This window comes from Haemaphysalis longicornis, unplaced genomic scaffold (genome assembly GCF_048455015.1).
Source record: "Haemaphysalis longicornis isolate Haplotype H1 unplaced genomic scaffold, Haemaphysalis longicornis Haplotype H1 scaffold_41, whole genome shotgun sequence".
In the NCBI taxonomy this organism is placed as follows: domain Eukaryota; kingdom Metazoa; phylum Arthropoda; class Arachnida; order Ixodida; family Ixodidae; genus Haemaphysalis; species Haemaphysalis longicornis.
Genome location: NW_027526365.1, coordinates 2037876 through 2064856, shown reverse-complemented (window position 1 = coordinate 2064856; position 26981 = coordinate 2037876). Strand labels below are relative to the sequence as shown.

The 26981-nt window shown below is 48.9% G+C and overlaps 1 protein-coding gene across 1 annotated transcript in view; it reads left to right on the top strand.

Annotated features, from left to right (window-relative positions):
- Positions 1–26981, top strand: part of LOC144137601 (sperm-specific sodium:proton exchanger-like) — a 95468-nt gene that overhangs the window by 56101 nt on the left and 12386 nt on the right. The window contains exons 10-17 of the mRNA XM_077669535.1: positions 491–690; positions 2135–2218; positions 9523–9617; positions 11454–11514; positions 12910–13197; positions 15198–15401; positions 22810–22995; positions 25347–25511. Of these exons, the coding sequence (XP_077525661.1) occupies positions 491–690; positions 2135–2218; positions 9523–9617; positions 11454–11514; positions 12910–13197; positions 15198–15401; positions 22810–22995; positions 25347–25511 (1283 nt within the window). The remainder of the gene's footprint in view (positions 1–490; positions 691–2134; positions 2219–9522; positions 9618–11453; positions 11515–12909; positions 13198–15197; positions 15402–22809; positions 22996–25346; positions 25512–26981) is intronic.

Sequence of the window (26981 nt, the reverse complement as noted above, 5' to 3'; positions counted from 1 at the left end):
CTGTTTTTTCACTTAGGAACCCTGCTTCATACACTAAATATTCCTTTTTCCCAGCCCTTGTAAATTTTCACTTATAATTGTTTTTCAACAAGATGGCGTTCGTTCATTTTTAATACGCCATTAGAAATTTTCTTCCCCCGTATGAAATTTCAGAAATTTCAGGACGCGGACTTCTTTCCTCATCACCGAAAGTGATATTAACTCCTCTACCTACGAACCATTCTAATTATTAAAAAAAAAACACAGCATTCTTCAGCATGACAGCTCTATCAAGTAGTAGCAACTAGTACCTGGTGGTGTTCGTGTTGTAATATAGCTTGTCCTTAAATTCACCCTACCATTTTAATCTCCTCCATAAGTGCACGCCCGTGCCATCGCAACACTCTTTATTCGGAATTTCATTCGGCAGAGCATTTCCTGCTCAGAGCCGTGACTCCTTTGACGCGCTATACCACCAGGCACCCTGTGCTAATGTGTAACCCTCTTGCAGGCATGCTCCGGCTGGACGCGTCCGAGTCTAAGCGCGTGCGCGTGTCCATTCGCTCCGTGTGGGAGGCGGCCGCCCAATCCCGGCAGCGGCAGCGCGCTCAGCGCACCTTCAGCGGCGCCGACTGGAAGTGGATCGAGGGACAGATCTACCTGCCGGACCTCCTCTCACTCGGCTACCAGCTGGAGTCCCCCAAGGACGAGGTACCCATACGTTTAGCGAACAATGCTGTGGAAATATGAGGACAGTGTGCAAACTCGAGTTACGATGATCGTTTTGGGGAGCATCATGTGTAGGAACAGACGGGAGTGACTCCTCTGAGAACAGCTTGTGCAGTCTGCCCGTACAGAAGGCGCGAAGCTTATCTATAACGCTGGAGTGGCGTGTTCCGTAATGCGGGGTGAAACCTACTGACACCGCCTTGTTTGAGATGTGTCTTTACGCTATGGTCGTGGTTTTTAAATGCAGAGCATTTGTATAACTCACGATGTCACCCGTGCGTCAGCGTCCGCAGCAGCCAGCTTCCCCTTACACTATAAAAAGAAAAAGAAATAACAGTTACCGGCGCCTGGTTTCGATCCCACGACCCTGCGGGTGGAACGCAGGGTACATGATGCTCTACCCACTGCGCCACAAAACGACACAGAATAAAAGGCTACGAACGCGCCTTATATCCTTGACTCATTCAAACTACGTCGTTAGCGGCGTGCGTTGGCGACTCAGCGGCGTGCTAGCGGCGTGATAGCTGCGTGGTGTACACGTGATAGCACCAACCCCCCAAACACTAAACGTTACATAGACCTCGTCTTTGCGTCGTCGTCGTCGTCCTTGTGCGTCCAGCCCCTACTCCCGGACCCCTCACCGTCCACTTTAGCGACCACAAAGCGGTCGTGCTCGTCGTGCGCTAAATCGACGCTCGCCATCTCAACGACCACTCTCCCCAGAGGCCCCGCAGAGAGGGACCAGAGTAAATCCAGAGGCATTCCCCTCGTCGACAACCGACTGAACACCCCTCCATCCCCAGGCCACCCCTCGAGAGATAAAAGGAGAGAAACAATAAAGATCCCACCGATTGGGGAGGGGGGGTGCAAGTGATGGCAATAAATAATAACAAGTTGACATTACCTACTTACGTCTCTCTCCTCTCTCTCTCTCAAACCCAACTACCACCACCAACTACCACCAACAACTACCACCACCACCACCACCACCAACCCTACGCCACGTAAACGACCCCAATGCTCTGCATTTACTCGTGTCCCTCGCGCGGGGGCATGCGACGGAGGATTTTTTTCACTGCTCCTGTCGCCTTGGGTTGAGCACCGCCTATGGCCGGGAGAAGCGCAGTTCGCGATGCAGTGTCGGGAAAACGGGGCTTATAGGGCGCCGAGCAAATCTTACGTGCAATTTTCCAACCTTGATACCAGTTTTGCGATTCCGCACGCAGGCTCAGCGGCCCCGCCGGCTTTCAGTGCAATGATCGGTGCTTTTAATGTTCAGAGCAGGTGGGGTATAGCCTTGATGCCATTTTTCAAAGCCCACCAGCGCTTCTCTGTCCGACTCATTCACATGTATGTGTAGTTTCGCGCTCTGTTTGCTGACCCCACATGTTTTCTGTTCCCCGTTCTGGCGGTCACACTTTCCCAGGGCGCGTCCCGCATGGCCCATAGCTGGATGGACGCCCCCAAGGCCTTCAGGGAGGTCAACCGGAACATACGCACGATCCAGACAGTGAGTTCTCTTTATGGCTATAAATCATGGCTCGGGAAGCAAGTGCCAACTAGGCAGTGCTCCGTCGGAACGGCCGGTGTCATTGATGAGTGATCAGCGGGTGATTGCATGGCGTCTAATGCTGCGAGGGTATGGCGACTCTTGCAAAAAATGTGTTGCATCATTTGTTATTGAACGACGCGGTCAATTTTATAAGAAACGGCTGGCATCAATCTGGTACCGAACACTTCAAAGTACGTATGCGAACATGCCATAAAAAGTACAAAAGGGAAACAGATACATAACCGTTTACGTGATACTAGGGAATCACGTTACAAAGAAAGTCCTCCAATATTTGCTGGGATGATAAACGTCATTTTTGTCCAACCTGTAGTGGTATCGCTGGGGAACAATTTGATTATTTCCCAGCGATACCACTACGGTTACCCGTAAGACTACCCAATCATTCTTTGTGTGTGGTAAAGAAGCCAAGCACAGAGTAATTGCGTGAATGAATTTATGCCGCAGGAATGATACTGAGGCCTGTTGCGGAAACAGGAGCAGATTGGCCTGAGGGATCGGTGAAGTACATGTTATATTGGTGAGGTGAGCCTTCTTTAAAAAGGGCCACCGTCGAAGCAGCCTGTCATTGCAGCATCTTTTGGGTCCTGCTAATTATGCAGAGATTTGACGCCAGAAGTGCACGCTTCGAATGCCTTCCAGTGCTGTACATGACCACTGTACGTGACCGATTGTTGAGCCATCTTCGTGCCACGCGGAGCACAGAAATCGGTCTGGGGCGACTTGTTTGTTCTAGCGTTACCCGTGAAGCATTCATGATGCGTTATGTAATATGTGTAGAATGGGCGGAAAGCAACGAAGCCATTATGGAATGTGTTCTCTGCTAACTGGCGGACATTCTTCACGTTTATGAGATTGGAAAGACTAATCGAGCTGTGTTAACTTTTGACACGACTACTTTAGCGAGAGTGATAAGATACTACATGGAGCTGGTTTGGGAAGAAGAATATCGCCCAAATGCATAGTCTGCTTTAACTGCCATGAACGTGGACACATGACAAAATTCTGCCCTTCTCCCAGCATCTGCAAAGAATGCGGCTGCTCTCATTCGGAAGTTGATGAATGAGTTGCCACTGAACTGTGCGTGGCATGCAAGAAGGCTGGCCACTTACCTGTTAGTAAATTTTGTCCTAGTAGTCTCCAGAAAGCCGAAAAGAAAACGGCTAAAAACCAAACTGTACACAACAATCCTCTAGCATACGGGACTATGAGTGCCTGTCTCTGGCCAAGGCCTTACTGGAACCTCACGGGCTTCTGCGGTGAATGGCATCAATAAGGACACGCACAATCTTCACACTCTCTACATCGAAGTCACCCGGTAATGGCGGAGAACGCGCAACTTAAAAGGAACTTCACGAGTCACGCACTGATTTGCATAACCTGAAGGAGGAACTTGGATCTCTCCGAAAATCTGTACATCGCATGCACTCAATTTCTCCCCCTCCACCAAAGAGTCCGGAACGCCGAATCTGCTCTCAGATTTCGCGCCAAAAGAACGCCTTGCTCAATGCCTCCTCCACGTACCTCATGGAGCAAGTGCTTGAGCAGTGAGAGGCGCAGTTGAAATTTGAAAACAACAAAGAGTGTCAGAACAATTCAACAGCCTTCAAGGAGACATTAAACTAGTAACACAGAAAATGCCGGAATTAATTCACTGGAATGTTGACGCCAGAGGAAGCCAAACACAGGAAGAAACAAGCTTGGTAAATGTCCTTCTGGCCGTCTCCTCTCGAAGGGCTAAATGTTTAGTGGAACCGTCGCACCTTTGCTCAAGCAGGCCCTGTTCATAAACACCAAATTTCTTCTCTACAACCTGTGGCTCTTCTGTTGCAAGAAACAAGTCACATGCAAAATTTTTAAGTTCGTTTCTTTTTTGGACCCTACTATACCCCACAAGTCAAGAGGTCCTATCAAAGCTCAGTGTTAGTGGCCAAGCCATTATTCTTGTTCACAAGTATCGTAAAGCTGTCCAGCGTCGTTCGAATAAAGATTCATCTCGTGAAGTAATAAATGTCTGAATCTACCCTCCCGGTGGCGAAGGCCTTATTCAAGTGTGCGTCTATCGCCGTCAATGTCACCTCCCACGTTCGGGGCCCGTACGACTGGATCCCTCATGTTCTTTAAATGTTCTGGACCAATCATCAATGATGCATATTTCAAATCTCGAAGCATACTGCGGGGTACTAATTAGTGATCTCAGTAGGAAGCTTCTCGATCAATCCACATAGTGTGGCCATCTACAACTACGAAACGAGCCTTTCGTTTACACTTGCGTGGGATTATACATCCTTCCCAAAAAGAGAGGATGCCATACCTCACCTTCTCCAGCCAGGAGAAAATGAGGTCGAATGAGGTCAAATCATGGGAAACTGCCTGCCACTTGTCCCTGGGGTGGGCAATCACTACCGTTTTCTCCTTCATTTGAATGCGGAGAGCAGGATTGTTTTCGGAATCTATTCACGCCAACCGACATTTTCGACATCTCTGAACTCGTTTCCACTATCACGAATGCTCGCACAAATGCTATCGAAGCCGTTGAAAGCAGGGTGAGATTTCCCATACAGACCTCCACATGCATAACCTTTCGCGCACTGCGGAGCGGCTTACTAATCGCTAGAGATCTCAAGGTAAACCACATCGCGAGATATTGAAGCTCAAACATCAGTATAAAATCATTCATGGATACCAGAAAACACTTCAACAGGAGAAACGCAACCACCTCTGGATCGTTTAGGTCAGGAGAGAGGGCTCGCGCGCCTGAGAGCAATCTTTCGTGGCCTGAGTTGCACGAATAAGACTAAGCTCTCAACCGCTACAAAACTCTGCGTACACATCGACTACCCGGATGTTGAAAATGTCGAAGAGGCTATCCAGGTATTGAAAAGGCTATCCTGAAAACTCTATTTCCCCATCTGACATCCGATGCCAGTTGCCGACAACACCTTTCTGCTGTTGAGATTCCAGAACCTGAGCGCTTTCTAGATAGCCTCTTCTCACATGGGGAAGTACAAATTGCACTGCACCATGGGAATCCTAGGTCTGTACTAGGACACGACACAGTCACCTGGAAGGACCGCCGTAGTCTGCCCCCAGAAGGGCAGTCTATTCTTCTCGAGCTTATTAATCGGGCATTAGAATCTGGGGACAGTGCCTCTTCCTGTTTACGACATGTCATGGCGGACACTCAGCTACGTTCTCAAACGCACCTCAAATGCTCACCTGAAGGACAAGCAATCCTTAAGTGGGACGCGTTTAACAGCGTCTTTCATAAGCGCGCTTTCAAGGTACTGTTCCTCCATGGGAACGTCCACCCCTTGGACTCATCAGACGATGGCCTCCACGGTGCTCCAACCCGGTGGCTAGGGAGCACCTCGTCAAACGTATACGTCAAGATTAAGCCATTGACGAAATGGATGTCTTTACAGACGCAGCATTGGCCAACAATGCCGCAGCTGTAGCCTGGACTTGCCCTGGATTACCGCCCCTTATGGGTCCTGCAATATCTCCCAAATCCACGGCCTAGTAGCAGAAGCCGAAATTTTCGGAATTCTAGTGCCCTTTAAAACATCCAAGAGAATCGCCCGTCACTGCCTCAAGTCAAACTACGCGTAATCACAAACTCCTACGAGGCAATTTGTGAATTAATTTGGCCTTTCACCCCAAAGGCAACTGCCACTACTGTACTGCGAGATATTCAGGAGCTACGGCAACAATTGTATCCTTTAGTTTGGTTTGGACTCCGGCGCACACCGAGGTTGTCACAGGGAAGCTAAAAACGCACATGATTGCCTGGGAGAGTATGGTACATCCTCCCATGGTTTCCTCTGACCCAGCACCAAAGGACACGACCTGGCCTGAAAACTACCGCAAAGAAAACCAGTCATCAGGGCATTAAGGAATCCTCCCGTGTGGTTTTCCTCACAGCTCCTCACAGCTCTAAAACTTCTCCTAGAAAACGAGAGGTTATTGCAAACAAGATGTACGCAAAATATTCATATACCACCGACATTATTTTTACAGCATATACTCCAGCATATATCCCGTACAGCATATACTCCAAACTATACCTTTCGTGGGGAATTAGTCGTATCAAGTCTTCACTATCACATTTGGATGTTCCCTGCCTTTTCTCAAGGACGATCAAAACTTCTATACACTCCAGTCTAAGGGATGGACAGGAGAATACTCGTCAAATGCGCGCTGAGACTTCCCTCTCCAGAATGGTCTCTATAAAGCTGTTTGGTTCGTAATTGACTCAGCCCTGTAAGGGTTATAGTGATTCTGTGACAAGTGCGAACTTACCTTCTAATGTGACAAGTACAAATGTTTTTTTGATAGCTTTTATTCTCATACCTCTTCCCTGTTCCCACTCTCCCCGATCCCCGTGAGGGTCTTACGACCTCTTCCAGAATACAATCAATCAATCAATCAATCAATCAATCAATCAATCAATCAATCAATCAATCAATCAATCAATCAATCAATCAATCAATCAATCAATCAATCAATCAATCAATCAATCAATCAATCAATCTGTGAGAGCATAACCTCTGCGGGTCTCCCACAAGTTGACTGATTAGCTCGTGGGATGTTTGGGAGGTATTAGTTGCAATAGCTGTGGAATTATCGGGAAGATTTGTTTTTTTGTTGTTAAAGTATCGGGCGACATTGTCGTGCAGAAGTGTTGTGGAAAAGAAGGCCCCAGATGCCACAAGGGGAGACTCTGTTTGACTGCCCGCCAGCTGAAGTGCCCAGTAGTCACGGTGTTACCGCTGTGGGAAAGTACCCACTGCACTGTATGTCGACGTTATGGTCTTATACGATAGTTTTACGGAGTTTGTATTCGGCAAGCCGTAATTTGTCGTCGTTTTGGGGTGCGTTCTACTTTGATGGCTTCTAGGGTGTCCGTGAAGATGATGGCCCGAGTTGTTTTGCCAGCTGCAACGTCTGGAACTATGTGAGCACCCAGAAGGAAGGCTCATGGTTCGATTTAGGCAGTGTAAGTGAGGCCACAGACAGTGAAAGACCTAGTGCTCGTCCCCCTTACGTTCGTTGCATTAGGTGCTATGAAGAAGTGTTGCTTGTCTAATGGCATCTGTGGAGATGTTTGCATCAGTTGATTGCGCATTAGGTTTGACTTCCTGCGTACTTCACCGATGTTGTTGCTTTATAATTGTGGGCAGTCAGCGCCAAGAGACGGCGGTTTCGGGAAGCGCCTGTCCTGTGCTTTCTTTCTCTATCCTTGGTCTGTGTGTGCTGTACCACTTCAGTAGTATTGTGGGTGTTTGTGGTAGTGGCGTTGGGTTGGGAGTTTCAGCAATATATATTCTAATGGGGAGCTTCTAAGATATATTAACTTTAGTGCGTGCGCGTGCGTGCGCATGCGTGAGTGTATACATGTAAGTGTGTGTGAGTGTGGGTGTGCACGTGTGCGCGTGTGTGCGCGCGCGTGTGTAGACGCATCTTGCGATCTGTGAGCCCGACAACAATTTTATGAAGGCCGTAGCGGTACAACTCTTCTGCTGTGGTATGATGGGGTAGTGCGAACAGTACCATCAAGGCATGCAGGTACAAACTTCCTAGATTTACAATGTGTACCTAAATAAGTTCGTAGCGGATAGCTCCGTAACGGCACTTGACACAACCAATGTCTGCGGTAGCGTGCAAGGTCATTTTTGGCACACCCAAACGTGTTATAGATGTGTTTGGTCAATTTCAGTTTTTTCAACATGTGTCAGCCGTTGAAGCCGTGTTCTGCCTCCGCGTTGAGCATGTATCCGTATGCCGAGGATTCAAATCCAGCCCCCAGCAAGTGTGTTAAGTCGCCACCTTATAGTGTGAGCGCCTGTCATTTTATCATCTAAGGAGCACCCTATCAAAACAAAATGCGCCTGATTGGGCAAAACTTGCATGCGCTTTTACCAATTTATGTGGAATTATAAGATGCCAATTTTGATATTCTTGTTACCTTCATGGTCGTCTGATTTTGTGTATAGCGTTAAACCATCTGCACTGTAGAACTGCTCCGTAGCACTGAAGCAATTGGTATGATTATTCCGCCTGATTTATTTTTGTGATTACAGTGGAGGTTTAGATAGCATGCCTGTTACACTCCTCCATTTGGTGAGCTTATACAGCTGAAGGCTTGATAAGTTAGAAATAGGTTCGTGTGCACAATTAATGACTGACTACCGCAAAGTAAACCTACACAAATGTCAGCTGACATTTGTGTAGGTTACGTTGCCCAAATGTTACAACTTCTTGTGACTGTGTCCCAGTGCTCCCATTTAGATACTCGTAGCACACCGACATAAACCATACAGGCCCAAACTTTTTCAAATGATTTACAGATCATAGGTTTTGGGGAAGCGTGAACATCTGTTAAGTACCATGCTAACAAGTATTGAGCTTTAGAACAATTGGCTGGGGACGTATTTTCTTAAGGTTTGTGATATAGCGCATGCCTATGGGAATTTGCTTTTGCTCTCCGCGCCTGGAGAGTTATAGTTAATCTTTTCGATCGGGAACTACAGGCAAGTGGCGGTGGTCCTCATAACACGTTATGTGATGCAACGACGTGGTGGTGTTTTATTTTATTTATTTATTTATTTATTCAATGCTGCAGGCCACAGGTGGCCCAAGCAGGAGTGGGGGTGTACATGAATTGTTACATTGAGATAAAAATACACATCAAGGGCAAACATACAGAAGTGAATTGCACAAAAAATGCAAAGGCAAGGGGGGGGGAAACACCAAGAGATGCCCGTGGGATTAAACACGTCAGAGAAAAAAAGAAAAAAAAAGAAAAAATGGGGAGGGGGGGGGGTTCGGGTGAGGGATCATTATGCATATCTAGTGAAAGAACTAATTTTGTAACCGTTCAATGAAGGAATGTGCATTTCTTGACGTAAACATTTCAGGAGGCAGCGCATTCCATTCACTTAAAGTACGACGGAAGAAAGAGTGTTTGTAGTTGTTTGTGCGAGCAAAAATAGGAGTGAATTTTAGAGGGTGATAGTTCCTGGTTGGCCGGGATGAAAGAGGCTGCAAGTACAATGAAGGATCATGTAGAAATTCGTGGTTCTAGAGTTGGTGAAGAAACTTAAGTCTAGCTAATTTCCGGCGAGCTTGCAGTGCCATTATGATGTTTAGTTTCATTAAATTGGTTGGGGAATCATTACGACGGTAACGGTGTCTCGCTTTCACAGACGTTGTTGTTGGATGACTCGTTGTTTGTGGTGCAGGTGTCCTTGCGCAAGCAGTTCGAGAGCGGCATGATCCACCCCGAGACGCACGCAAAGATCCTCACGGCGCTGGAGATGGCCGCTAAGGACGACGGGTAACGTTGATGTCCTCGGAGGGCGACAAGGGGCGCTTATTTTGTTTGTGGCTTTTTTTTGCTTGCATTCCTTTTTGTCGGGCGGCAGAGGGAATTCGTAGCTTTTGTACGTGGTCCGCACTTTCGCGTGCCCATCAGCACGGACAACTGTCCGTCCGTAAACAGGCACCACAGCCGCCATATTTACGAGCAACGCATAGAGTATGGAATTGATAAATCTTCTCCTCAGGTCTTCTGCGAGTGTCTGCCAATCACGACGAGACAAAATAAGTGTTTTTCAGACAGTTTAGTTGTGAGCGAGGATATTCTGCTTAGTCCGAAGCCACACTCGTGGCGGACGCATGGCGCATTTCATCTCTGCTTGCCATTTTGCAAAAAACAGGCTTCTCAACTCGATTGTAGCATACGTACGCTTGAAAAGGATTAGAAGGGTTGCCAACCTTGCGACCCGTCGCACTGAACTACCCTAGACTAACGGAAAATAGGCAATCATGCTCTGCATTTAGACCTGGCTTTCTCTCCCATCTATTCTCCCCGCACTTTCATCTTCCATCCTCAAATCCTCCTCAAAAGAGGAGCTGGAGAGGAATCGTACTATTCTTACCTCTCCGGTTCGCTCCAATAATGCAATGACTCCCAGTTACTCTGCTCTTCCCTGAATCGGCGTGTGCTCCAATATAGCTTTGTAAGTTCAGTAAAGCCCATGATGTGTCTGCTCGTGAAACAATGTTTCCATTTACGATAAAATCTCAGGGCAAAAAAAGTGAGTGAGTGAGCCATCTGTCGTCTTAGGCGTTGCTAAGGTTGCTTGTGCTCCACTGAAAATGCAGTATACGTGATAGGCTATGTGCAATATTTGTTCCGTTCTGAGGTTCTCGCTCACCGTTTGTCATTTTCTTTCGTACATGCCTTTCTCGCTCCGGCACAAGCGACGCCAAACTAACAGAGGGCGTTGGCCAAACTATTTAGTTGCGAACCAGGGCTTGCCCTTGTTTAGATTTCTCTGCATTGCCCATGTTTTGTTCCACAAAACCGTAAGCGTTAACAAACTAGAGAAAGTTCGCTCTATGCTGTAGAGAATTTCCGTATTGTTCGTATAACGTAATTTTTGCACATACTTCTGCTTCTAAATAAAAGCTAGGGTTTTTGCGTGGCGTGTTCACACACCCACACAGGCACGCATGAAAACAGTCACAAGCGCTAATGCATATTCCATGCGTGCAAAGCACGCACAGACGCGAACATAATTGTTAAGTTATCCAGCGCGTCTCAAAATTCCCCAACAGGTTTCAAATGGTGCACTTTGTTGCGAGAACGTACACAGCTGTCTTTACATATGGCGCAGACCAAACACAGCTGCACGTTGAAGGATTATGTGTAAAAGTGCAGTCTTACGGAATGAATTCAGGGAAACAGCCGAACACCGTGTTTAAGCATCTATTCCCTCTTTAATAAGCCGGCGTCCCTACTAGGCAATTTCGTGAATTCAGTATTCATAAATGCGATTTCATCAAAGCTCGAGCGGATTCATCAAAAAACCTTGATGTGCAATTTCAGCCGCTAAACTATCCCGCAGTACAGTGCGAGGTTGGTGAGTGCGACCCGCCTAATTCGCGGTGAAAACGCTATGCAAGAAAGCCCATTTACTGGAGAACGTAAAGAGGTGTACATAATTTTAACTTCTCGAAAACGGAGCGTTCCAAGGCAGATAAAATACAGCAATTTTAAATAGATATTAACTAATGCTAATTCGTGTTTTCGCGAGCCTCGCTGCTTTCGTTTCGAACACTTTGACCGATTTTGGTAACAGGCTTGCCCCCTTGCTATCCAATGCAGGTACCTGCACCTACACACCATGAAGGCACTACTACACCTGCCAAAGTGGCTCCTCGAGCTCGTAAGTCTACTTTCACATTTTTTAAGACGAAGAAACCTTTGCCTTGTATTTTTGTGTTTTGTGGGTTTAGACCAAGTAGTGCTCCTTCGTGCTCTGTCATTCAGTGAAAAACGTGCAGCGGCAACGGAGTTCCTTTTGTTGCAGTGAGTTTGAAGACAGTCTTCACAGCAAGCTTTCAAAGCTGCTACCACGAGTTGCACGGTTTATACATGCCGACATTGCTTTCCACGCACATAGCCTGCTGCACACCTAAAAGAAAAAAAGCAGCGCATAATCGATGCAGCAGCATTGTGTATATCCAAAATTCGGCCCGAACGTCTCGGCACGATTACATGTTGACTGCTCGCTTTGCAATAATAATGATTGCTTAGTACGATTACATACGATTTCGCGTTGGCACGTACCCCCTGCTTTGCGGCGTCCGGTCGGTGCCTTAAGTCGGACGGGCTCACTCACGAGTGCACTCAGTCACACCTCCACTCACCCCTCGCCAGTGGGGACTGAGCCTCGCCATCGTTTTAGTCTGGTCAATGTGAGTGCGACTAAGCGACTAAGTGCGAGCTCCACTCACGGCGAGCCCCACTTACCACTCGTGAGTGCGAGTGCCACTCGCGGTGAGGCTCTCTGACCCCTCGCAAGTGTACTCGAGCTACTCGCGTCATATGCGGGGCTTACCGCAGTGAGCGCCGCTATTGCGCGGGTACTCGCTGTTGGCTATTAGTCGCAGGAGCCGCTCGCTGTGATGGTTGTTAATGGCTGGATTGCTTTTAACTTCGAAAATATTTCACCACTGAGTTCCTGCTATGGGGCATACCAGAATTTTCTGGTGGCGTGTTGATTTAGAAATATGATTTGATGGCCTTCTGAAGATATAATGCACTAATGCTGTTAGGTTTCGTGTCTTATGGAGGGTCTGCTGCACACACTCGCGTGCGTGGGGAGGCGACGAGGGGCAACGGCGAATGGTGAGCGTGAGTGAGAGCGAGTGGTGACGATGAGTGGTGAGTATGAGTGCAAGTGTGAGGGGTCAAGGCGAAGGGTGACCCTGAGCGCGAGTGAGGGCTAGTGGTGGAGGGCGTGAGTGAACGTGAGTGCGAGTGAGTACGAGTGGTGAGGACGACGGGTGAGCGGGAGTGTGAGTGAGTGCGTGATTAAAAGATGTTTTTTGTGTGTGAGTGTGAGTGTGAGTGAGTGACGCCCAGTTTTGCCGGGGTATGGTCGGTGCAGTTTCGGGAGAGCGGCCGCATAGGAATTGAATCGGGTGCACCACGCACACATAAAGGAGTATTTTCTTCGCATTTACGCCTCAAGATGTGTCCTTACTTTCGCCATCTCGAAGCAAAGCATTGCCTGCCTGGAGCAGCGTGCACCTACACACGTTCCCTGTGCGCGCAGAAAGACAAGGTTCTCTCGGCGCTGCCCGAGGGGAGCGAGACCAGCAGCAGCGCCTCGGCGAGCGACTGGGACAGCGAGCTGCTGTCCCCGAGCGCGGTGGCCAGCAACCGGCAGAGGAGGCAGCAGCAGTGCGTGCTGTACAACTCTCTGGCGGCCATCTCGCTGGCCACCGCCCTGGCCGGAGTCCTGGCGGCAGCGTTCCTCCATGCCGCGCCCATCTTCACTACGGCTGCGGTCACGCTGCAGGGATGCATCGTGCTGCTCCACTCGGTCGAGCTGGTCGCCATGGTCCGTGTATCTTGTCATCCCGGGACTAGTTTGTCAAAAATAACCAAACTGTTGCACAGGACACCCACATTTAAGTCTAGAGATCTGGGGACGTGATGGCGTGATCTAATCGTCTAGTGGGTGTTTTGGAGCGGAGCTGCTGCATTTACCGTTCATACTCTCGAAGGGGTGGTCACGTCACAGAGCGAGATTAGTAAGAATGGTTGAACGGGCATTTTGGCACTCTACAGAGGCTGCTGACAGCGCGCCACGTTACTATATCTGAGATGGAATTCTATGTCGTGTCCATGTCGAACCTGTCTTGTTTTTGTCCGTTGCAAGTCATGACGTTTTTACAGTTGCAAATTAGCTCACTACACTTTACCTAAGCCACAGCCCAGAAACCAGCGCCCTGCCTCGCTGATCTTTCTTCACGTGCGCGCGTCGTCTGTTAACTCAGCCGATCAGAGCTCACTGAAAGTGAACCCTTCAAAACAGACAATAAATGGGCAAAACTCAGAATTCTCCCTCTGAACGGAGTGCACGCTAGAGCTTCGATGAACGACTGGAAATTTCTTGAAAACCAAGCACAGTGTCTGACGGGCCGTGTCAACGTTTTTCTGGGCACCCGCTACAGTTTCCCGTCATAGTTCAAGCTCAGGCTGTAAATATATCCGTGTTTCCATCTTACTGCGATGCTCTGTCCTCCAGCGCCTGTAGCCATCGACCCATTCCTTTACAAGGGGGTACGCGAGCCGCGAAATGTCCGCGAACAGAACATGTCCGCGTGCAGAAGTGGAAGTAGGAAGACAGAGCGAGGAGCGGCAGCTGGCGAGGCGGGGAAGAGGGCGCAGTGAGTGTGGCGTATGCATTCGGTCCGCGTGGTGTTAGAGCCGCGGGTAGCGATAGAGGGGGCAGCGCAGCAGTTGTAGAAACGCGGGGCATGGGAACAGCGGTTGGCGTCGAACGTGACACATCCGCTCCCTCCGCCGATCACACAGAAACCACCAGCCGGCAAAACACAAAATTTTAGTGCGCTCATTTAAACTACTCTCCGCCTAATGGTGTTTGGTTTCTTGAATGTGTGCTGCGAAATAAAACCAAAGCAGCTTCGCTGGCTGTTCCGCTGGATAGTTCGATAGTTCGGCACGCCAATGGTTTTAGTTACGGGCCTTACACACCCATGCAATATTTTCGTAAATCCTGGTCGACTGGCTACAGAATGTTACATTGATATCTTAGGATCTTCACTACTTCGAAAAATCTGAATTTCCTGGCCTGCGTGGTAGCTTTTCTCGCTGTAACCCTGATTACCTTCTCTGTCAGGGGTCGGTGGCTTGACGAGTGCAAAAGGTGGCTACTGATAACCTAAGTACAGCGGTGACGCTTAGTCTATGAACAAAGGCAGCGAAGAGTACACGATCCCATACAAATAAAATTACCCACCATCACGATGATGTTTAAAACCACGCTTCAGCTCTAGCAAGCCGGCTATACACCATTTCTCGAAAAAAAAAAAAAAACAGCCACGACGCAGCAAGCACCGCAGGGAGGATAAATTAACTTCTGTGCAGAGGGGTTGTGTTTCCTGAAATAATGTATCCTGTCTTTCTTGTCCGCCGTAGTATGATTTTCCGCCAGCTATGGGAAAGCCTCCTCCTTTCCACACTCCAGTTGTCGCTGCTCCCGATTCCAGCATCAGGCAGGCGTTCGCCTAAGGCCGCCACCGTAGTCGTTTTCAGTTAGTGGTGATGACGTTTCTTGGCGCGCACTTGTTTATTAGGGCTCACAAACACGGCTCAGGATACCACCAGCTGTGGATGCCGGGAAAATACTATTTTGACCGTATTAACGCTGTCACGTCTAGTGTATAAACCAGTCACCGACACCTCGGAGTTCCCTAAATGCGCTACTTCTTGTTTTCCCTCGTTAACACATAGACGTATGGAAGACAAGCTCAGAACACGGCTGAGACGGGTTCCACGTCCTGACCCTCACCGTTCCCTCTCGGTACTGCGCAGTACGCCCGCGGCCCGTCGGCGTCCTTCATGCTGGCCACGTGCGCTCGACTCGACCTGGCCGCCTACCTTGTGCAGCTGGCCGTCTTCTCGCTCGTGTCTTGGCGCTCGGTGAGGGACGAGCCGCTGAGTCAGTCCGTGTGGCTTGTGGCGCTCTTCATCGCGCTCGCCGCCTTCCGCGCGCACAAGTTCTGCACGCTGAGAAAGGTATGCGCCTGCGCCACCTGTCGAGACGGTGGTCTTTCTTTGTGCTCGCCTTTGTCTGGCCTGCGCAAGCAGTGCAGCGTTACACAGTTTCCTTCATGGTTTCGTGTTACAACTGTCTCATTCGTAAATAACACCAGATCTCAAACCTGACATGCTCCTCAGGATAGGCAATAAAGCGCGTCTATTGCACAAATATGGGCAAGGTTTCGAACCACATTATCGAACATTTTCAGACAAAGCGGCCTGAAACCACAAATTATCCCCGGAATTTTTTCGCACCATATTCAGTCACAACATTATGGCACTGGCATATTAAAAAAATTTTGAACACATAAAGTAGAAGTGTCCTTAACTCTAGATGAGAGAGGACACCTTAGTAAATCGTTTACAATGCGAATGGTATTGTATTGTAGCTCGGACTTGCATATTACTTCAACACGTGCGTACATCGCTTGTGCATGTTTGAAAATGCTTCCCAAAACCAAGAACACAATTGAAGTAATTAGAGGGCCAGCTTTTCATGACCGGCCGTATAACCGTGCAAGAAACAAAACCGGAAAATTGGCTTGCGACCGGCGCTGCCTTCGCAGCCAAAGGTCGGCACACTGCAAAGTAGCACTACTGTGAAATGATGCTTTTAGAGCTAGTAGTCATACGGCAGGGTGAAAAGAAAGAACGACTCATGCGTAACTCTTGTAAACCTAGTTATCATGAGCGAAATGTCTTTCTGGCTTCGTTTTGAAAAGAGTATGTGCACAGTATTTGAAGAAAGTTTGTCCTAGCTTGGGATTTTACAGCCTGCTGTCTAGCTATATAAGCTGGGTAACTAGGTTCAGCTTGTCGCTTGCGATAAAGCTTATGCATAGATGGCGCAGCTGGCAAACCTTCATGAGGAGTCGAGGGTGCCTTGACGCACGCGTATCTCCGCCGTACAGAGAGCGGACACGTATATGTTGGCACGGCCATTTTGGGTCACTCGCTCGCCGCCTCGGCAAGACGCGTCATAATTTTCGCTGCGATGCGGCTTACTCGCGAAGTTTCTGTTCTGTTATCGTTTGCCGGTGGTTGTCTTTTAACGCCACGACAGATAGTGGGCACCATATGCGACCGCCACGCTAGATGTCACGTGATGTTCGGAGCCATATATAATGACCAAGCACCGTGAAGGAGCGTTTTTTGTGACTTACAGTGCGGCTCTACGACTGGCTTCCTTCGGTAGGCAAACGCTTCGTGCTTTCATTCCATGTCACGACAGTTTCAATCTTCGAATTTCTTTAGCGTTGCTGAATCTCTGGGGAAACGAAAGCAACTCAGCTCTTTGTTGTTGAACCGTTGCACAGCAGAAAGCAAACGCCGGCAGTTCTGGCTGGTTGTTACTGCTCATCCTAAGGTGCTCACTGGCAACGTAGTACAACTTGAAAGTACTGATTACGCGAGAACACCAGACTGGGAATGTCCTCGCACAGTATAGACACATGTAGCCTAGTATTAACTCTACCGTGACGTATAATTAAATCTTTTTAGCGAAGTATTAACTGTATGCGTTGAGCACTTTTACTCAAACTGGCCCCTTTGGCGGCACAGGAGTGTTCAAAGGGTGTCTCCGCCCTGTACGGCGGCGCTGGCATTGAGGCACCCTGCTCCGAGCAGCCCAGCTTAGGTGGCTAGAATTTAGCGCAGCTGCGACACCTCTCCGCAACGGATCACGTGGCATGACGTCACACCTGCCACACTTGGGATTTGGCGACTCTAAGTTCATTTCGGCGCAGTCAGTGACCGCGCGAAACATGGCGTTCTGGCTCTGAACTACCAGTCGCATGGCACAGATTTTACGCAACCATGGAGACAGTTTCTCAAACGAACGCAGAGCGAAACTAGGTTGGAAAGGAATGCGCATAAGAACATTTAATAATGCCCGCGAGATAGCCGTCATGCAAATTCCCATCGTGGATTGGTATGAACTGCCCCCTCATCGTAATTATTACTGGCCCTCGGGGGTTGCCACATGTTTGCCTGCTCCAGGAATTCCTTTGGAGCAGCATCAGGCACTATATACATACAGAGAGAGAGAGAGAGAGAGAGAGAGAGAGAGAGAAAAACTTTATTTTGAAACCTGTGTCCAAAGGACTGCTCGGCTTTTTGGTTAGGTTACAGGGACTATAGTCCTGGCTATCTATAGTCCTGACGTGTTTTTAACGTGGTTCACAAGCGTGGTCTAATAAGCTCTTAAAGCTCCTTAGGGGGTGTGACCCATGCCTCCCAGCAAGTAGGGCGCTTTCTGGCAGGAATTGGTTGCAGGGAAGATCTCAGGGTGCTTTGTATGTTAGGGCTTGTCCAGAGGGTCTGTTCATTGTTGGAGTATTGGTCGCAGTGTGAGCATTTTGGTGTGCCTGAAAGCCCGTCTATGTAGTGTTCTATGTGTTGTGTTGGTAGCGTGCCAGTTTGTGCACGTCGAATGACAACAGCGTCAGGGTGGGCGAATTTTCTGGGGAAGGGAAGGGTGGTTCTGTGATCTCTGACGTCCCGTAAGTACTTTCTACGAGTCTGATTCATTTCTCGGGGGTGCTCTTTTGGGTAATAGAAGCGAGGCCACAGTATTGGGGTGCCCGGATCATAGAGAGCAGCTCGGGCTAAGGCATGGGCCTTCTCATTCGCCTTTACCCCTGCGTGTCCAGGGACCCATATCACAGTGGTATGAAGCTCAGCGTGGTTACGTGTGATGCTGGCGAGTGAGTAGCGCATGGGGGGGTACATGTGATTCTCCCGTAGATCGCGAATTGCTGATTTGCTGTCCGTGATGATAACCAGTTTTGTTTGATTTTGGTGTCTTCTGTGAAATATGCTGGAGCTGCGAGATGTTATGGCCCAGATCAAGGAGAATGAGACGACCTTGAGGCGACGTTCGTAGTCTTTGGGTTTGGGCGAGGTGGTGCGTGTCAGTCTTCTTACTGAGTGTATTGAACGCGCCTGTGGCATATAATAGGTCATTTTGGGTGAATCTTGGGGTACCTGTCATGATACGGGTGGCGTTGCGGAGAATTACTTCAGTTTTGTGTGCTGAGTTTTTGTCAGGTAAAGTCAGGAAGGCCGTACATGATCCGTAAGATAAGGAGAGCTTACACCACCTTGCGATTTTCATGTTCCTTAAAACCATAACGGCTGCGGGACACCCTATTTATCATGTGGAGGATCTGGTTTTCTTGAGTAGTGATGGTTTTCAGCCAGGTTGTACCTGTGCCGTCATGATCTATGTCTATGTGAAAGCCGAGGATCCGCATGGATGTTTTCGCGGAATTTCTTTCCCGTTTAGGTGTAGCCTGATGAGTCCCCGGATATCGTTTGCGTTAGCGTTGCGGGAGTTGATGATAACCGTGTACTCTGTCTTCTCAGGAGAGCACACCAGTCCAATAGAGGCCGTGTATTGAGTGACTACGTCTATGCCTCGCTGCAGCGTCTCTTCTTGAGTGCCAGGAGAGCCCGCGTGACACCAAAGGGTAATATCATCGGCATAGATGAAATGTTTCAGTCCCGGGATATCATTCAGAAGGGGTGGAAGATCGCTCATGGCCAGGTTAAACGAAATTGGAGAAAATATGGCTCCTTGGGGCACTCCTGCTGTAAGTTTGCGGGCATTGGTGATGTGGTCTTCTACTTTGATTTTGACGAGCCGGTTAGTGAGGAAATCTCTAAGGTACTAGATAGTTCGGGGTCCTAATTTGTTGCGTTTTGCTTTTTTGAGTATTGGATCTTGAGCGACGGTGTGGAAAGCTTTCTTTATATCGATCCGGACCATGGTACGAGCTTGGGCAGTGCTCTTCACTTCCACTATGTCTCTATGAATGCGGAGTAGGATGTCTTGGGCAGAGACATGTCGGCGAAATTCGGTCATCGTATAGCAAAAAGCCTGGTTTTCTTCTAGAGCCCATTCAATGCGTGCCTGAACCATCTTTTCCATGAGTTTGCCTATGCAGGAGGTAAGAGAAATAGAGCGCAAATTCTTAATGTCATCAGGTGATTTACCGTGTTTAGGAATAGCAACTACATGCGCCGTTTTTCACACCATAAGGATTTGCCCACTTTCCCAGGCTTGGTTTATGGAACCTAGGAGGGCTATTAAGTGGTTGTATGGTAGGTTCTGCAGCATTTTATACGTAATTTGGTCTCGTCCAGGAGCTGTATTTTTTCGGATGCTTTGTATCGCATTTTGCAATTCATGAATTGTGAATGGCTGATCGATGTCCGGAATTGATGGTTGTGGGAATGACGTCTTCGGGTACTCGTTAGTAGACACTGTAGTGGTGTGGGGGAAAAATGATCCAGCAGAAGCTCAGCTAGGTCATCGTTAGTCATTTTTGTGTTAAGCTTGAGCTTTTGAATGGTGTGGCTTGTTTTCTTATTGCCTACAAGGCTGTTAAGGACGCGCCAAACTTTGTTTGTATGGAGACGAACATTCATACTATCGCACAATTGCACCCATTTGTCATTGATGAGCTGTTGCAAATATTTCTGAATTTCGTCGGAGAGTTCCTGAAGTTGTCGGCGTAGTTTTTTGTTGTTCTTGTTTCTGTGCAGTTTTTTTCTCAGGCTAACCCACCGGTCCCATAGTGCGAGGAGGTGATTGTCAACGGTGGGCTGTTCTCGTGTCGTCGTGAACTCTGTGGTGTTCTTGCGTACGGCTTGGTGGATCTGTTTGCTCCATTCCTCTTGGTTGACTGGTGGCTCGGATTCCTGAAGCAGGGTTCGGACCTTTTCCAAGGCCGTAAGGGCGATGGTGCCCATTTGGAAATTTGTTCGTCGGCCGCATTGTTTTGGCCGTAAGGGCGCTAACGCAATAGCAACGATGTGATTGTCGCTGGCCAGTTTCTCTTGGGTGTTTACCACTGTTCATACTTGGGTTGATTGGTCCATGTAAGGTCTGGAATCGTATTTCTTTCAACGCTATTTCCAATACAGGTGAGTTGCAGGATATCGTGAAGTAGTGTCAGTTTTGCTTGTGTGGTAACTTCTTGTAGTTTGCGGCCTCATGGACTTGAATCTGTATAGCCCCACGCTGTGTGGTGGCTATTAAAATCTCCAGCAACGACCAGGTGGCTATATTTGTGGTCGTGTGCCACTCTTTCGACCCAATCTACCAATCCGATGTCCCTGCCTGGTTTCCAATGTGTATTAATTACTGTCAGGGGTGCCATCGTACTCGTTGGTTGGCATTGTACGGCAACCGTTTCTTGTGGGCCGGTGTTCCATTCAGAGCTGTCGATCTGAATGGCTGGGATGCTGTTGTGGACCAAAGTTAAAGTGATACAGGAGTTGTGCTCTGCTGAGTGCGACGTTTGGTGTGAGGGATGCTGGGAGTGCTGAAGGTGGTGTAGTCCGGGATGGCACGACATCCGTGGTCTTCTTGGATGAGGATTATATCAAGCTGTTGTCCGGCATTTTTTATGTGACATCTGAAGTCAGCCTTTTTGCGTTTTAAGCTTGGTGTGATTGAGCTTTGGACAAGTACCTTCGTTGTTGGTGGCATTTCATCTGGAGACAGGCGTTTGGTTGTCAGGCTGGTGAGTAGTTGTTCCATGCGGTTCATCTGAGCCGTTAAGGCAACCATGGTAGACTGTAAACTGTCTATTTGGGCCTGATAGTGAGTCCGGAGATTTTAGATTTCTTCTTGCTGTTGCCGTATTATGTCCTGGAGATTCATATGCGGAGAAGTGGGTGGTGCCAGATTGGTTGCTGGGACAGCCGTTCCCGCAGGTGGTTGTGTTGTTGCTGTAGTCATTGGATTCATTTCGGTTTGCGTAATAATTTCCCGGTATGATGGCGTGTGGGAACGGTGTGTGTGAAGGGCTGGGAGGCGTGGGTCACTTACTCTGGTTGAGCGGTCGCTTCTGGTCTTTGAGGCGAAGAGGCGCCTCTTGGCTAGAGTTGGCCGAGTCACAGATTCCTCTCGCTCCTTGTTGGGAGTCTTCAGGCGAATTTGCAGCGGTGTGTAGCGTCCTTGCTGCAGGCTCTGCTTGAAGACCGGCGTGCCGATTGGGAGCGATCTTGGCTGTGGATTTCCGGAGTGCGCTGAAGCGGTTTTGCAACTGTGGATAGTCGGCGTCGTCCAATAGAGGTGGCGGTGGGTATTTGTTTGGCCGTTGGCGAATACGGGTGGCTCATTGTTGACGAGCCTGCATGCTTTCAGCGAGGTCTTCATCCGCTTGAAGTCGTGACGGGCATTTGAGGTCGGTGGGGGCATGATCCCCGCCACAGTTGATGCGGTTCTTCGTCCTCAGAGTCGATAGTGAAGGGGGTGCTGCATACATTGCAGTAGTGTTACGTGTGCTTCCGAGGGCACACTTCGGTCTTGTGGCCTATTTCCAAGCAGTTGAGGCATGGTGTACTGCGCGGCCGGTAAGGATGGACACGAGTCACCGCCCTGTGGACTGTAATGTGGTGTGGGGGGTACACACCTTCGAAGGTGATCACTGCGCTATTGCTTTGTCCCATCATGCGGGCGTGCAGTATTTTTCGGTGTCCTACGTGAAGGCATGTCACGAGCTCTTGGCTTGTATATCCGGAAACGCCATGGATAACTCCCTTGACTTGGTCTGCTCGAGTTGCAAGGTAAGTCTGTACGGCGTGTTTTCTTCCCCGAGAGCAATTTCCATGATTTCGAGGAGCTTTCGGACTTCGGTGGGGTAGGAGTTGTCTACGGCGAGTAAGTTTTGTTGCGGGCGAATTTTGATGTAAGCCTGGGAGTTCTCTTCTGCTGTGAGGTCTGCGGCTAATGTGATGGCGAGACCTACTTGAGTAATCGTAGTTTCCGAGATATTCAGCCCGTCTAAGGGCTTGAAGATGATTGTTTCAGGTGGAGGTCAGTTCGGCTTACTTTTAGTGTGTGATCCATGGCTTGGCATCAGCGATGTCATTGGCCGTCGGGGCACGACTTCTCCATGCGGCCTAGGTAGTTGTGCGGAGATAACTTATCTGGAGCGAGGGCATGTCGGTGACTCCGCTGTTCTGTCCAGTGGTAGTGGCCTCACGAAGAAGTCTGGCGGGTTGTAGCGTCGATGAGGTCGAATCGCGGAGCGCGCGCAGTTTGAGTGCCTAAAGAACCACAAGCCAGTGCACGCCCGTGGAACCCGGGGCCACGCTCGGTTGGCCCGTTAGGCTTAGTTCCCGGCGCGGCGGGGCTTGGGTGAAATGTCGAACTTGCAGGTTCTTGGGTGGTCAGTTTCCAGTTGCCGGTGTTGCTGAAGGTCCTCGGGAGTTTACACACCCGTTTGATGGCTTCTTGGAGGTTCGGCCGGAGAATTTACGCGACTGCAAGCGATTTTTGCGGAGCCACACATACAGGCGTGGTTCTGTGCTGGCGCGTGCAGCGCGAGCATACATACAGAGGATCGAGCCTGGCTCATCACTGCCGCAGGTGGTGCACGAGGCGCTGCTTCGGCGCGTGGACGGGGTGATCAACTGGCGCGTGTTCCGCACCTACGACATGGCCGTGGCCTTCGTCAAGACGGAACAGGAGCTGGCCCAAAGCACCGCCCTGGCCATGGCCCAGCACCGCGCGTCCGCCTTTGTCCGCGACCAGGTCGCCGGCAACAACATCGAGGTACTACTGTACGCTAGATCTGGGCATGTAGAAGTGAGTGCGAAGCAGGAGCGCCGCACAACTGACAGGTCACTGCGGCGGTCACTCCCACGAAACCTACGTGCCGTGAGACTGCCGCCCTGCAATAGCTTCCCAGATCCCTCTACACTAAAAATTACGTATGATCAGATACACTAACCTAGGAGGTGCTGGAGTGTCCAGAGAATGCCACCTGGACTAAACTGAACTGGAACGTTGAACAGTGTTCTTACTGGCCCCTGCAACGTGTGTCTGTTGATATCACAATGGCACTGATGTGCATTCTGGCGACTGCAATAAAAGTTTCTCCATGAATGTGCTGGATTCGCGGGGTCTGCTGCGAAATTGAAAGCTATCATCAATTAGGACCTCAGGTGGCTTGAAAATTTTGTCAAGTGCCTAAGTACTTTACGTGTCACGAAACAATGTAAAGAGCAATAAAGGTGGCGCAAAATCGGAAATAATCCGACTAGTCTTTGCTGTTCTTCGTCTGCATTTGTTCTAGTTCTTCCACGTAGATATTGCATGATTTAGAAGTCTCAATAAGTGCTCTAGTCAAGTGATCCGGCGCGGTCAGTCTAACTGGATCGTAAGACTCCGTTATTCTTGCTAAGATTCCTTAGCCGTGGCGTATCTGTGTGGTGCGCAGCCACAAATATCTAGTGCTAGAGTTGAGTCAGTTTTGCCGAGGCATGCTAGATATTTTTGTATCTATGGGGCGTGCTAGATATTTTTGTATCTATGGGGGCCGCTCGCCGGGGCTTGCACTCAAAATTCTTCTGCAAAATCTCTTGTTGAATTGCGATGGCAGATCCGGAGCACTTTCGGAACGACGCTTTTGCTCCGCGTGGAGCGAACACGTTCCAATGGCAGATCGGGAATGAATGAATGACTGAATTAATTAATTAATTAATTAATTAATTAATTAATTGACGAATGAATGAATGAATTTATTGTTATAATAGGAAAGACCACCACCAGGCGTAACTTGTCTCACGTAAGGGTGGACACCGGAACGCCTACGGAATCCTGTTTCAACGTCATATCGAGAGCTCCGTCTGAGTTAAGGTCGCTCCGTGGAGCAAGAAAACTTTCTCTCTCAAAATCGGCGTAGTCGGCCGGAACTCGCTGGAAATTTCTCTTCTCTCGAGACGTCGTCGCACCCGCCGCGGTGGCTCAGTGGCTAAGGCGTTGGGCTGCTGAGCACGAGGTCGCGGGTTCGTTTCCCGGCCGCGGCGGCCGCTTTTCTGATGGAGGCGAAAAGCAAAAACGCCCGTGTGTACGAGATTTCGGCGCACGTTATAGATCCCCAGGTGGTCAAAATTAAACCGGAGCCCTCTACTACGGCGCGCCTCATCGCCTGCGTTGCGTCGGCGCGTTAAACCCTACAATCAATCAGACGTCGTCGCCGTGTGCTTCCGGTCTACTTTCCTCCTCGAACAGCCATGACGTCTGCTTCGGCAAATCCGCGCCGCGTCCAGAAAGGAAGAACAAATGATGAACCCGGTGTTGAGCTCAGGTTTTGTACATGAAGAAACCGAGGGCGACTGAAACAGCTGAAACGCGGCATCAAGTACCAAGGATGGCAGCTCCAATGACGACTACGTAAAAAACGCGCCTTCGGCGTTCTTTTCTCTAAGGGGCCTGCGAGAGAAGGCAACCGTCTTCATCGTCTTCAACCCTCAGTTGTCTTTTTGAATACGAAAGGGCTTTGGCACAGTTATTTTGTTTATATTGAATAAGGAGAAAAGGCTTGCAGAGAGGCGGGGCTTTTAGAAGGGCCCGACGGAAAGGCTGCCGGAAAATTAATTTTCGCGTCATGCTTCGGCATCGGAATTTTCAACGGCGGGGGCGGGTGCGTTCCAAAGGTAGTTTCGGAGCACCTACTCTTCCGGGGAGCAGCATGCTCTGCTGCGGAGCTCGGCGACCACTCCTGATCTGCAAATGGAATTCAACATCAAATAGCTTCCGCAGGCTGTTTTCTAAGACCTATTACCGATTAGTGTTTTCACTTATTATCGAAGCCTCGCAAACAGAATTGTAGCTTGAACAGGAAAATCAGCTTTTTTTGCAATGGCCACAGGACATCTCGTTACGAACCGTAGAGCCTCACACGCTAAAGCTTCATAGTAAATTTCAATTGTAGCTGTGAGATTTTCCCGTAAGAAGAGGCTTCCTGGCAAAGATCGTATTCCCGTACGGTGTATACTACCGAAATTTACGCATGCGCCTTGCAGTCTCGTATGTAAAGTGCACGCTTTAGTTGTCAAGACGTGCTTTTAAGCGCCGACGTTTCCGTTGTTCTCGCGTGGCCTCCACCCCCGCAACAACAGCTGCAGAAGGAGCTGATCGGCATCCAGCAGCGCTACCCGCAGCTCGAGTGCGTGGCCCGATCACGGCTCATCGCCCGGCGCATCCTCAACTCGTCGCTGTCGGCGCTCAACGACCTGCACGAGAGCGGGCTCGTCGAGCAGCACCACTACGCAGAGCTGGGCACGGTGAGCTGCCGGTTCTGGTAAAATGGCGGTTGCGCTTCGCTTCTGCGACATCGCTTCTATTCAGGAGCGGACGTTTGTCTGCCACTCGACACCTGATTGTGCTGTGTTGTGGCCAAGTGCTACTGGGTTTTCAGAGTGGCATAGTGGCCAATCAGTGTGAAGAGAAAACATTTACATGCGGTAGTGGTGAACAGAAGGGTCGCCAATATCAAGTCGCTTTGTTTACCGGGGTCTCATAAGCCTATAGAAGAACAACATTTGCAAGCCTAAACTCGGAATTTCAGTCGTCCTTAGTCTGTATTTCGCGACTGGTGGCCCTATACGCAAAGTTCAGTATCGCCCGGCGGTGTTTGGTCGCCTCTGAGAGACTGCAGGCCCCTTCAGCTAAGCGGAGCTCCAGCACGAACGCGAAGTTACGCAGGTTGAGCCAGAGAAATAAAGTTGCAGGATTCTCCCATTGCCTTTCACGGGAGGGAAATGATCTCAGAGAGGAGTGTCATAGAGTCTGCAAAGCGTAGAAAGTTAGCACAGGGGCACAGACTTGAAGCAGCAGGGATTCTCCTTACAGGCGGAACGACCTTGCGGGGTCTGACACAAACTGAGTGTTCACCGTGTGAGCCACCCAAAGTTATGGAAAGTTCAGTTTGAAGCTTACTCTAGTAAATAGAACGGCGCATTTATTGCCACAAAAAGATATAACCCTCGATCTCACTGTATCTGCTCATAGTGTAAAGGCTTCCCCATGAGTTGGGGGATGAGTTGAAATTGAAAAGAACGAAAGACAGAGAACAATACCCCACTACTCAACAACCAATTATGTTTTGAACTTGTTGACGTAGGTAGTTTAGTGAATCATAACACTACTAGATTTGCCTTGAATATTAACTTGTTGTTACCTAAGGTAAAAACTAATTATGGCCAGCAAACATTTCATTTTGCCGCCATTAATCTATGGAACCGCCTACCACTTAATATTAAATCATCACGTTCTATCACAGCCTTTAAAAAATCTCTAAAAAATCTTCTTCTGACCTGATATGTTTCCTAATTTCTTTGTTGTGCTGGTTTGACTTTCGTGATTTTTTCGCACAGTAGTTTTTTGTGTACTTTTGTAAACTGTTAGTATTTAATTGTGTATAATGATAATTTGTTTTTTGAATGCCGTTTTTATGTACATAGCTTAATATTTTAGTAAATTCCATATGAAAACCATGCACTACATGTTCTTGCTTATTTATTTTCTTCACTAATGTTTTATTGCACTTGGTTTTGCTTCCACTGCTGCTTCTGAAACGTTTTTTGTGTACTTCATCATCAAGGGTCCCAGTGCAGTCTCTGACTTCGGGACCCTTGTCTGTAAACTTCCTTTGTAACCGTTTACTTTTTATGAATAAACTTCAACTTCAACTTCAACTTCAAAGGAAAGTTTGTAGGCGGCCTTTTTGTTCCGGTAATGAAAACAAACGCGGA